A 12775-nucleotide genomic window follows, 5' to 3' on the forward strand; every position below is an offset into this window, starting at 1 on the left:
GAGGAGGAGGAGGAGGAGGAGGAGGAGCAGCAGTAGCAGCAGCAGCAGCAACAGCAGCAGCAGCACCTAGTAGGGCCAGATAGATTATTATACTAAGAAATCCTAGGGGAAGATTCAAGGTCACTATATGACCAATTTAAGTGCCTTCCCAAAAGATGATAGCTTCATTTTCAAAGGTGAACATATTGCTAACATGATAAAGGCTTGTTCATAAAGCTATCATCTTTATAATAGAATAATGCCTTCTGGGTGACATAGGCCTCATTATATACTGTCTTGTGGCTGGCTTGGCTCATTTGGGACTTATAAAATGTCTGTAATGTGAGCATATGATTCACATGGATCAAGGTAATCAAGCCATAATGAGGGAGAGATCGGGATGCTGGGTCCTAACTAACAGAGCTCCCAGAAAGGTCAGGTTCCCATCCTCTATGTCCCCCTGAATTTGCCCAAGGAGAACTTTGCTCAGGACTCTCACAAGTAGGTTACTAAACATAGGGGGCATGGGTTGGACCCAGATGGAGGCCTAAAATCCTTGCTCCCTCCCGGCCAGCAGCTTCTGACAGACTGCGCTGTCCTGCCACACGTATCCAAAGAAGGGCAATGGCTTGCTCTCCTTCTTTGTGGTCAGCACCTCCTCTATGTCTCCAACTCCAACAAGCAGCTCTGTTCCCAGCGTGAGATGGGAGGAAAAGCGCAGAATTGGGAGGAGAAGTCTCATCTCTCTCCACTCTTCCGCATGTTAGCCTCGGTTCTTTAACCCCCCTGACCTTTGGTTTGCTTATCTGTAAGATGGGAGCAAGAACTGCGTTCATTTACCGTGAAACTATTCGAAGAATCAGAAGAAAGCAGAGCTATAACAATTGCTTTTGCACACTGTAAAATAACACAGAGAATGGCAGGGTGGTACATCAACTCCGAATCCCGGGGTGTGGGAAGACGGCCGGGCAGCTGCCAGTGCTCACTCTGAAAAGGTTTGGACCTGAGTTTATATCCCCAGCATCCACATGAAATGCCAGTCATGGCTGGACATTATTATAACCTCAGCAGTTGCGGCCGTGACAGGCAGGTTCAGAGAGCATTGGCCTGCTGGACTAGTCAGAAGCAACTACATTTCCTGTTCAGTGAGCAACCCTGTCTCATTCAATAAAACAGAGAGTGACAGGAAAACACCAACATCCTGCTGCAGCCTCCTCAGACACACATAAGGGTGAGTATGTGCACACGCATGTGCATGCCCCACACCCATGCAATGCACACTAGAATAATTAATCTAATTAAAATTAAACATAGCACTTATCTAGCAGCTAGCATGCCTGAGAGTTCAAGGTCATTCTTGACTACCTAGAGACTCCAAGCACAGCTTGAGATAAATGGAAAACTAACCCCCCCAAAAGAATAGATAGATAGATAGATAGATAACACACATACACACACACACACACACGTGTGTGTGTGTATATACATATATATGTATATATGTGTGTGTATATATGTATATATGTGTGTGTGTGTATATATATATATATATATGTATATATATATATATATATATATATATGAATGAAGCTTAGGACTATATGAATGAAGCAATAATTGATCAGCACTGACATTTCTATATATGTGCCCCAAAGAACTGAAAACACGGTCCTGAGGAGAGATTTCCATACCCAGGTTGATCATTATTCAGAGTTGCCAAGAAGTAAAAACTGTGCAGGTCTATTGATAAAAAGATAAGCAAAAAAAAAAAAAAATGCAGTACATCCATAGAGTGAACTATGACTGCTTTACAGGCTGGAGAATCACAATGCCTACTACAGCTTAAGCAAATGTGACACTCCAGGTAAAATAAGCTTAAGCACACAAGGCCATGAGTCCACTCATGGAAGGCATGTTAAAGAACTCAAAACCAGAGAGACCAAATGTGGGATGCTGGCTGTCGGGGACCTAGGGGACAGAAAGAGACCGTGATTGGTTATGAGTATAAAGGTCCCATTTGGGAAGAGTGAAAAATTCTATAGATGGATGGTGGTGGTGGTTGCCCAACCCGCATGTTCTGAAAGTAGAGTCTACAGCTAGAAATGGCTGTGATGGTTAAGGTCTATGTTACTATTTAACCACAACTGTTGAAACAAAAATAGCAGGAAACAAATGTGAAGTCTTGTTATTACATCACAGTTGTAAAAGGGGCGAAAAGGTCCACAGAAAGCCAACACTGTGTTCATCTTTATTAACCACCAAGTCCCTTGCATTCTCATGGGCTCCAGGGTTCTCACTAGGCCTGAGCAAGACACTAATTACCATATAAAGTTGACTTCCTAGAGAAAATAATACATCAGAAAACAGCCATGAAAGCTTAGAAGGAAGTCTTAAAACAGACCTTGTCTAGTTCGAGAGCAGCCTCAGTTTGGCCATCAAGGGCAAGAATCACCGGTCCTTGATGTTTTTTACCTATTATGTGGCCTATAACAAGGGACTCATTAACCAACGACTTCCTCTTCCAGGGGCTGCCTGAGGTTTTATTTACTATAGTGCTTTCAGGATTCCATTTATAACACTCAATCCAACTTATAGCAAAACCGGTTCCAGTGATCCAAGGTGTGCTCACGAAAGACAGAGAAAATCCTCTCAACAGGTCAAGCATGAACAGTCAAGTTCCCAGCAGATCATGACTACAACCAGACACTTACCACAAACAGAGGCTACAAAAACAGTCAAGAGGGACAACACCCAATTTGGAACCCAGCTCCAAAGCTTATACTTAGAGCCCAAATCCTGAGAAATTCAGAGCTTTTGCGACTTTCTCCAACTTCCTGTCTGAAGACCCTCAACAAGGACAGCTTATAACAAAATTTTCCCTGTGCTTATATGATGTATATAAGTACCCTGTACCATCTCAAGCCACACTAAAATTAATGCAATACATAGATATGTTAAACTATACAATGACCTGGGGACTAGCTCAGTGGCAGAACACTTGTCTATCATTTGGATTCCCATCCCTAGTAATGCCAGAGGCTCTATTTGTGTCTGTGTGTGATGTTAGTGTCAACTGCCAACTTGACAGAATCTAGAATCAAGTTGTCTCTGGTGAATTATCTTTACTGCATTAATTGGGGTGAGAAGACCTGTCTACCATGGGTGGCGCCATTCCCTAGACCTCGTAATTGGGATGGGAAGACCTGCCTACTGTGGGTAGCACCATTCCCTAGACTTCATAGATGAGAATGGAAGCAGAGTAGCAGCATGCATTTATTGTTCTCTGCTTCCAGTTATGGATGTGGTTGTGACCAGCTGCTTCGAGTGCCTGATGCTTTGACTTCCCCACCATCATTGACTATACGATGGAACTGAAGGCTACAATGAACCCTTTCTCCATTGAGTTCCCTTTGTCAGGACAATTTTTTTTTCTCATCAGCAGGAAAAGGAACTAAGATACAGTGCATGGCTGCACGTGAACGTTTGTATGTGTGCAGGTGCACATAGGCATGTAGGTGGATGTAAACATATGTGAACATGTGTGTGGAGGCTAAAAGACCTCAGTGTCATTCCTTAAGTACCATCCACCATAGTTTTGAGACTGGGTCTCTCCCTGGTCTAAAAATCATCAAGTAAACTAGGCTAGCAGGCCAGAATGACCCAGGAATACACCAGTATCTTCCTCCTCAGTGCTGGGATTAAAAACCCAGAAATTTTTGGTGAGTTCTGGGGTTCTAACTAAGGTAGTTCCAAATGAGCTACCTCCTCCACCACAAAGAATGTAAACTATACAAGTCTGTGACAAAATGACATTTTTAGGTAAGTGACTTCAGTCATCAAATTAAAAATACTATTCTCAGAGTTGGAGCTACAGCTTGTGCACAAGATCTTAGAGATTCCATTTGCAGCGCCACAAAAAAAAAATTTTTTTATGTATGTGTGCACATACACATATGCATTACTTGCAATAAGACACAAGGCAGAAACAAACAACTGCCCTGAAGGAACAGCGTACCAATGCTGAGGAAACACCACAGCAGCACAAAGACTGTAGAGTGTCTCTGAGAAGACTCTTGCACCAGCTGATGTAGACTGAGCTTTCAAACTCAGCTCAGGAAACAGGAAGAGAGGCAGAGAGGCGAATCTGGTTAGCCAGCCAGAGGAAGGGATGTTAACAAAGTAGGTCACTCCTGCTCACGCTCACGGGCTGGCCTGGAGAAGACTTTCAAGCTGAGTCTTTTGGTTAATGCTAGCACTACAAGGTTTAATCACCTCCCTGCCGGCAAAAAAAAAAAAAAAATAAAAAAAAAAAAAAAAAAAAAAAAAAAAAAAAAAAAAAAAAGTGACTGGTCCATGACAGTCTCTAGTCCTACAAACAGCCCCTGAGGAGCGGGGCTAATGACAGAGAGCTGCCATTCGCTGAGCTTGAACTCACACAGTGCTCTTGCTGGTTTCTCTCCACCCTTCACCTCATCCTCATTGCTACTCTCCTATTGGGTCCTGATTTTATGGAGGAGGCCAGAGCGCTCGGAATGGGCAAGTGAGACCAAAAGCCACACAGCTAGGAAACGATGAAGCCTGACAGAACTGGCACTCGCTCCCAGGCAATCTCTTAAACCACGTTCATAGCTGCTCAGTGAACCTCGAAGATCAATTAGCAGGTGTTCTCCTCTGGCTGAATGAGAGAGTTTGTCTGTGGTTCCTTAAACTAATTTTCTGAAAGGTTAAATACACATTCTGCATATTTGCAACAAGAATTGTCCAAAAATTAATTGCCAGCAGACACTAGCATGCTCTTCTCACTGGTCCTAGCCTGGATGATCGAACGCTAGGTAGCCAGCCTCAGAGGCTGAAAGAAATTCTGGTATACTGTTTATCCAATCCTGTTCATCCAATCCCAAATTTGTGGAATTGAATCCCCTATAACAATCCAAGAGGTGGTAACTTCTATCTCCACCTAGACCCAGAAAGATTAAGGAAACACCCAGTGTCTCAGAGCTACCAACAGCTGTGCTGATGTGAACTTCCTATTTCATTTTTATTGCCTCCAGGTTCAGCAAATCAACTGTCTTAAACACTTGTCCCCAAGACACAGTGTGAACCACGAATAGACTCTGTAGGGCTGCAGAGATAGCTGGGAACATGTAGAACCTGAGTTGGATTCCCAGAACCCACATTTAAAAGCCAGGTATGGTAGCACGCACTTGTAACCCAATGTTGGGGAGCAGAAAACCAGGTGGGTCCTAGGCCTGATGAACTCCTTCCTAGTGAGTTCAAACCCAGTGGTGACAAACTGTCTCTTAAACCAGCTGAACCTGAAGACCTATATCCTTGCGTGACCTCTGGACTACACACACACACACACACACACACACACACACACACACACACACACGGGAGGCTTATTTTAGTCCCAGTGAAACACACAGCATCATAGCACAGAGCTAAAGTCATGGAATCAATGTAGTCTGCCACAGAATGAACTTGACCAACTAGGGCATGCATTTGGAGGTTATTCTTGCTGGGATTTGAGGCTGAATGGTGAACTTTGTATACACTGTATATACATTGTATATACAGTTTATAATAAACCTTCTTTTAAAAATCAAATAGAATCTAGCCAAAAGAAGAAATACTCTCCAGCACCATAGAAAGTCATAAGGGCATAACTGACATAGGCTGAGGGAAAAAAAAAAGTGTTGGCATCCTTCCCAGAGTCCACACGTCCTCCTGCGTTAACTACATAAGCAATGAATTGGCCATACTGAGTCAGAAAAGAAACCTGGTCGGATGCCTATGCCATCAGGCTTGCGTAGCCACCTCTCAGAAATCCCTTCAGTAATTAAAGGGATGTATACACGGTGGCCTTTGGATTCCCTGCTGGTCCCTGTGAAACTGGTGATGCTATGAGAACCCAGGCATGAGGTCCAGTAGCCTGACAGCCTCTGGCGAGATGACCAATAATATGACAATTCCCTACTGAACTACCACCTAAGCCTTCAGAGAGGGGAGAGGAAGAAAAGAGGGAGGAGAGAGATTGGGGGGGGATTTAGGAGATTTATCTGGGGAAAGGAGAGATTAGAGGGATTTATGGAGACCCAACCAAAGGAAAGCCCAGCAGGTTAACCCCTGAAGTCCTCTCCTGAGAGAGCACATCCACCTGAGACCAGCCAAGCACAGCTACTGTGCGCTCAGTGACCAGCTTAAACCACAAAGTGAGGCTTGAGACCCAACCCTCATCAGACCCTCGGGGAAGAAGCCCTAGCCCAGAATTCACTACCCAGATCCCACTAAACTAAAGCATAGGAACACCAGAGCTAGTAACCCACGGTTACCTCCCCCATCCCGCTGAACTGTCTGCACTCTCCCGGGGCACACTAGGAGCCTCCCAACTTTGGCTCTCAGGCCTGGCAGTCAGTTTTCATCACAGCAGAGCCGAGAATCTCTCTTGTGTTCAGGGCCAGTCCATGTTCCCTAGAGTAAAAGCTAAAGTCATCCACAAGTCAGTTCTTTACTTCTCCCCTTGGACCTCTCTCCCCAAGCCTTAGCTGGACTGGGGCCATCACAGCTTCACTTCATAATCTCTTTTCAATTGGTCTAGAACACAGCAGGCATTCCAAAGGTAACCTTAGAGATGTAAACCAAATCGATATCTTACCTCCAAACAAGCCTGAGAGATACAAACTAACAGCAAACAGCAGCTGGGAAAGCCTCCGGGAGAGGCAGGCCTCCTCCCTTTCTAGGCTTCCAGTCACTCTAGACAGATGCTAAGGATCCGACTGACTTCAGAAGCAGCAGTGTAAGCAACAGTGCAAACCGAACCAAGTAGCTTGGCAAGGAAAGCCCCCATCCTGCCCCCCCAGGTCCCCCACTCCCACCAAAAGAAAAGAGAAACCTATGTCCCATCTTTCAGACAACTCACTTTTGGCCTCAACAGGTATGTTTAGTGAGCAGTGTGTGAATAGGACAGGCTGGAAAGATGGTTCCTGGCCCCATAGAAATAGTCATTTATTTACCTCCTAAAGCAGCACCCAGCGGGCACTTGATTAATGAAATAGATTCAGTGCCACTCCCTCTATTCAGGATAAGCAGCTGGTCTGGGTTGTTTCATTCACGGCTTGAATGGTCATAAAAATATCCCTCCATAGCCATCAAACCTAGTGGTGCATTCCTTTAAACCCAGCACCTAGGAGGCAGAGGCAGACAGGTGTCTGTGAGTTCAAGGTCAGCCTGGTATACAACTTGAGTCCAGGACAGCCAGAGATCTTGCACAAAGAAAACCTGTCTTTCAAAGGAAAAAGTGTGTCCCTCCACAGGGTTGGGAAGATGGCTTGGGGTTGATACAGAGCTTGAAGCACAATCATGAGGACCTGCGTTTGACCCCCCAGCACCCAGGGAAAAGCTGGAGTTTATGGTGCTTAGAACACCATGCTGTAGAGACAGACAAACATCTGGGCTCCCTGGCCAGCTAACCCAGCTAACGGGTAAACTCCAGGCCAATGAAAAACCCTGTCTCAAAAAACAGGATCCAAGGTCTACCTCCAAATGCATGCATAACATGTGCTCAACTCACCTGTAACTCACACACTCACACACTCACATACTTAAATAGAAATGAGGCGCACCTAGTCACACAAGGCAAACTCCAAGGAGCAACAATTAAAAATGCCTTCCAGATACAAGTGAACCACAAAATATTGGGTTGTCCAGGCATTTGAAAACCTCCCCTACCATTCTCCGAATGGTAGCTCTGAAGTTCCTAGTTTTTTGTTTTATTTTGTTTTGTTTTGTTTTTTTCAGAATGTGCTAAAAGATATCTATGTGGCTGGGGAAATGACTCAGTCAGTAAAGTGTCTTGTAAACATGAGGACCTGAGCCCAATTCCCAGGACCCACATTTTAAAAAAATTAAATAATACAAATAGATGCTAGGCATGGTAGCATGCACTTGTAAGGCAGCTAGAGAAGCAGAGGCAACCCATAGGCTGGGCCCAAGGGCCTGATGCCCAGACAGCCTAGCCTAGTGAGCTCCAGGCCAATGGGAGACTCTATCTCAAAGAGGAGGGGGTTGGGCCCTGAGGAAAAACAGCCAGGATTGTTCTCTGACCTACACACCTACATGTGATATGCACCTGCACACAGACAGACAGACAGACAGACACACACACACACACACACACACACACCAGCAAAGATGCCTGGAACAGCCTAGCAAATGGGCCGACAGAAATGTTTACCGCGCCTAATTTGCTGTTACACAACATTTATCTGCTCTCACTGTGTGCCAAGGATCTGAAAACATGTTGTTGATTAATAAACAGTAATTAAGTCTCACCACCTCAGTCAGAGACATGGTTAGGTTCTGGGATCCCCCTTTGCAGGATACTAAAATGAAGTACAGAGGGTGAATGTATTTCTTGGGGCCTGACTTGAAGGTGCCTTAGACATACCCATGCCTGCTCCTGACCCCCCCTCAATTTCTTCTTCCATCCTCGTGATCCAGTCATCTCTCCCTGGACCCCTATTCATCAAGGCCCCCCTAAGCACACTGACAAAATGGCTTTGACCCTCTGCTTCTAACACTAAACCTTCTAGCCTACAAGGAAAATTACTGGGTAAGATTGCCAAATACAAGATTACAAAGCCTGGCAACTGAATCTTCCTCCAGGATTGTTTGTTTGTTTGTTTGTTTGTTTTCAAAAGCACCATTTTCTGGCAGGGATTTTTCTGCCTTAGGATCTTGAAGGTGTTTGGTGAAGGTGTGGGGGCCAGGATACTGGAGCTACACAGATCTTTGGGCACAGAGTCCAGTTATTATTGTCTACACCTCTACTAGACTTCATTACAAATAAGGGAAAAGTCCAGATTTAAAACCCACACAGAAGGAACAGAAAGTAACATCTACAGTAAGACTCAGACTGAGATCACTAGACTTGGCCCAGGGTGAGCCAGACATTCTCAACGTGGGACCACTTCTAGCAAGGTCAGGGAAATGGTACACTGTTAATAAGCCAAGAACTCTGAAATCTTTGCACATTTAGGCAGCAGGTTGTTCTCAATTGTGACTTATGTGTACCCTTATTAAAATTGGCTTTCCATATACTAAAATGCTTTTTTAAATTATCTATAGTCCTGACATGTAAGCCAGGCCTCACATAGTAGGTAAGACCTACCACTTGGCTATATCTCCTACTCTCATGTTAAATTATCAATTTTAGACTACAAAGTGGCTCGGTGGCACCGAGGATCAGGGAAGGCTGCTCATTCTGGAACTGGAAAGATGTCTGGGTTAGTCTACCACATGAGCATGGGGAACTGAATTTGTATTCCCATCACCCACATAAGAGCCTGCCACAGCAGCACTCATCTGTAATCCCAGCACAGCTGGATCCCTGAAGCTCCTCCACCAGCCACTCTAGCCAAACAGATAAGCCCCAGGTTCAGTGTGAGACCCCAGTTCAGAAAGTAAGGCAGAGAGTGAAGGAGGGAGACAGGCAATGGTGACCTCTGACCTCTCACGCATGTGCACACTCACACCTCCTCTGCCTAGCTCTGACTATTATCTCTATCACTTGGTAGTTAGCTTGTTAGCTCACAGCCTCTCGGCCGCCCCATTTGTCATCTGAAAACTATGGGTAAGACTAATGTCATAAATGTAGGGTGTCAGTTAGATGGATTAATACACACAAGAACCATAGAAGAAATGCCTACTGCTTTGTATACCTTTAAGAATGGCACCATAGACCAAGTGCTGGTGGCACACTCCTTTGGTCCCAACACTTGGGAGGCAAAGGCAGGTGGATCTCTTATGAGTTCAAGGTTAGTCTGGTCTACAAAGCAAGTTCCTGAACAGATAAAGCTACACAGAGAAACCCTCTCTGGGGGGGGGGGGGGAGAATGTCCCCATAATTGTCAATACTATTGTGTCATTCAACTGTTTTTATCTTGATCACTTTATTTCTAGTACCAACCTAGGAACCCTGCCAGCATTACATCAGGGAGTTTCTGAATTCTTTTCAGACAAATGCTAACCTAGAAGACAGATAAGTCCATGAAGTTGTTCTGCCTGAGCTCAAGTCAGCATGGAGGCAAAACTCCATCCTTTCCAGGATGGCAGCCTCTCCAGTCAACCCAAGCAGCTGTGTTCCACAGCACAGTCTGCTCAAAGCCTGGCCACTGCAGAGGTGCAGGTACAGTGCTGGGGCTCTGCCAATGAAGAGAGTCTATAAAGAGAGATTATAGCCACCTGCCTTACGGCTGCAGGCAAAGGGGCCCTTCGGGCAGGCAAAAGACACATAAGAGGTTCACACCTGGGGGTATTCCTCAATCTCCCGTCCCCTCACCTGCAGCCATATGCCAGGTCCCTGACTGACAACCAGCCAAGACTGATAAACACGTCTGTTTTCCTGTTAACTTGTGTGGCTCAGATGCGCAACCTCAAACGTCAATGACAAATTTTAAAAGTTTGGACCAGAAGTAATCTCTTAGCCAGGAACCCCCCCACCACCCCCTCTACTGAAAAGCTAAGCGCCCTCTTGTTTTATTTCCACAAGGACAGCAAGTAGGTGCAAAGAGATGCCTTCCCTGGTGCCCAGCAGACACAGCAGGGTGACCCTACTGAGAGCTCAGCACACTGCACAGGTCTGTCCCAGGAATCTGGGAGCACAGCTGAGAAAGCCACCCTCCAACTTGTCCCTGGGGGACCCACTGCAGATGGGGTGAGGGAGAGGTGGAGGGAAATAATTACCAATATTTAGCTGTGGAACTCTGCACTTAGAGCAGGCTTGAAAAAAATGAGGTCCTGAAAAAGCAAACCAAGCGCAGAAATAAGAAGGTTGAAAGGGCAGAAGGAAAGAAAAGCACCCAGCAACACAGGTATGCCCCGGAATCACCCCTCTTTTTTTTCTCCGAGTCATCAACACCCCCCTAAGCCCCAGCAAAACGTTCATTTCACGGAGCACGTGTGAGACTGTATCTTCACGTACAGATACCGATCAGAACCAGAAACCGATCAAGTGGAGGAAGAAAATAACTTGAACTTCAGGCTCATTCCACCGCAGCACTGAATTCTTTCACAGCCCCAGTACCTATCTGATGCGCTTCAAAACAAAACAAAGCCAACTCATGCGCAGGAAGGGAACTGCAGCTGAACTGAGTGGCACATGTTCAGAGCTCTGATGACACACACTTTTGATTATTTCTGCTTTCTGGAGATGTAACCACCAAGCATGTGCCCCAGAGTGAACCGCCCCTAAAGACTCACTGATCCTCCTCCCTCCTCCCACCCGGACATGAACCCTGGTGCCGCCAGGCAGCTGACCCCATGGTGAAATGTACACACAGATGAAGCTCTGGCACATGTCACACTGAATACTGCGAAATTCTCCCCTCCCATCATCCTGAGGCCAGCCAAAGTCTTGTCTACACCTAGTACGGGCATATGTCAATTCCATAGGAATATATGATGTAAGAGTAGGACCAAAAGCTGAATTTCCTCGTGACCACTTTCGTCGACCCAGTGCGTCCATACACAGGATGAGTAAGTGCACACAGCCAGCGATCAGCGAGATCCACCATGCTCAGCCCACAGTCACGCGTGGGGAGAAAATCAGTGGAGGGCGGTGGTGGCAAGGGAAAAGGAAAGTCGCCCGCCCGCGTGGGCTGTTCTCTGCGCGCCCTGCGCTCCCCTCCCCCGCCCAGGAGAGGTGTCAACCGTGGGCGCAGACCCACGCGGTGGACTCGCCGAGGGTCTCCATAAGAGCGGACTATGGGACAATGAGGACGCATCGACCAGCCAGTTTCTGCCGCGGTGGCGGTGGCGACGGTAGCAGCAGAAGCCGCCGATGCAGCTGCCGCCAACGATGCTACTTCCACCCGCTGGTCCCCAGCACCCACTTACGTTCCGAGGGTCTCCTTGAACTCGAAGATCTTCTTAATGTCTTCTGCTTGCTTTTTCCAGGAGGAGCTGCTCTCACCGTTCTCCCGGGCCATGGCAGACTAATGCTGTAAGGCGGCCGAGGGTTGCGCTGGGGAAGGGGCGCCGGAGGCGCGGCGCGGGCTCCGGGGGATGCCGGGCGCGGGGATGCGGAGCGGGAGGATGCGGGGCGCAGGGAGGCTCGGGCTGCCGCAGAGCTTCCTCTTCGGCAGTTTCCTCTTTCGCCTTGGCTGCTGCCGCCGCGGTCCCTCCCTGGCTCTAATTTCTACTGCTCTCCGGCACAGACTTCCTGCCTCTGCCGCCGCCTGCCAGCCTCACTTTCTGCTACTTTCTTGCCTGGCTCCTGCTCCCTCCCCGCCGCCCGCCCCACTCCCCCAGCCCGCCTCCTCCCGCGGGCTCCCCGCCCTCCCAGTGCACCCGGCAGCCTCCCCGCCTCCCGCGAGGCGGCCTTCGGGGATGTCCCGCTCCCCCTCCCCTCCCCAGGAGCTCCGTGCTTGGGCGCCGGGGTGCAGCACTTGACCACGGAGCCACGCACGCTCCCCGGCCGTCCGCGCACCCTGGGTCCCCGGGCGAGGGCGGGTGGGAGAACCCAGCAGGTGCAGGGCACTGGAACGCGCGGGGGAGCCCTAGCCTTTAGGGAGCTTTATTATGAAGTCAATGCTGGGGGCGCCCGGGCTTTCCCTCTTCGAGCAGGAGGGGGCGCCTCTGCTTGGCGCTCGGAAGCTCTCGGAAAGGTGGGGTTGGTTGCGCGGCTCACGGATGCGGGGCGCCCAGGGCGGGGCGCCTTCGCATACCCAAGAGCTGGTGACCCAAGCCTGCTGTGCAGGAGGGCGGGTGGGGGCTTGTTGTCAAGGCAATGGGC

General features: G+C 47.8%; 1 protein-coding gene across 3 annotated transcripts in view; it reads right to left on the reverse strand.

The window, feature by feature from the left end:
* The window catches only part of Camk1d (calcium/calmodulin dependent protein kinase ID), a 399973-nt gene extending 387711 nt beyond the window's left edge, over window positions 1–12262 (reverse strand). For all 3 annotated transcript variants that reach the window (XM_021215448.2, XM_021215445.2, XM_029547469.1), the window contains exon 1: window positions 11878–12262. In XM_021215448.2, coding sequence (XP_021071107.1) covers window positions 11878–11969 — 92 coding nt within the window. In that variant the 5' untranslated portion in view covers window positions 11970–12262. The remainder of the gene's footprint in view (window positions 1–11877) is intronic.
* Window positions 12263–12775: the final 513 nt, after the last annotated feature.

This window comes from Mus pahari, chromosome 16, assembly GCF_900095145.1.
Source record: "Mus pahari chromosome 16, PAHARI_EIJ_v1.1, whole genome shotgun sequence".
NCBI classification, from domain to species: domain Eukaryota; kingdom Metazoa; phylum Chordata; class Mammalia; order Rodentia; family Muridae; genus Mus; species Mus pahari.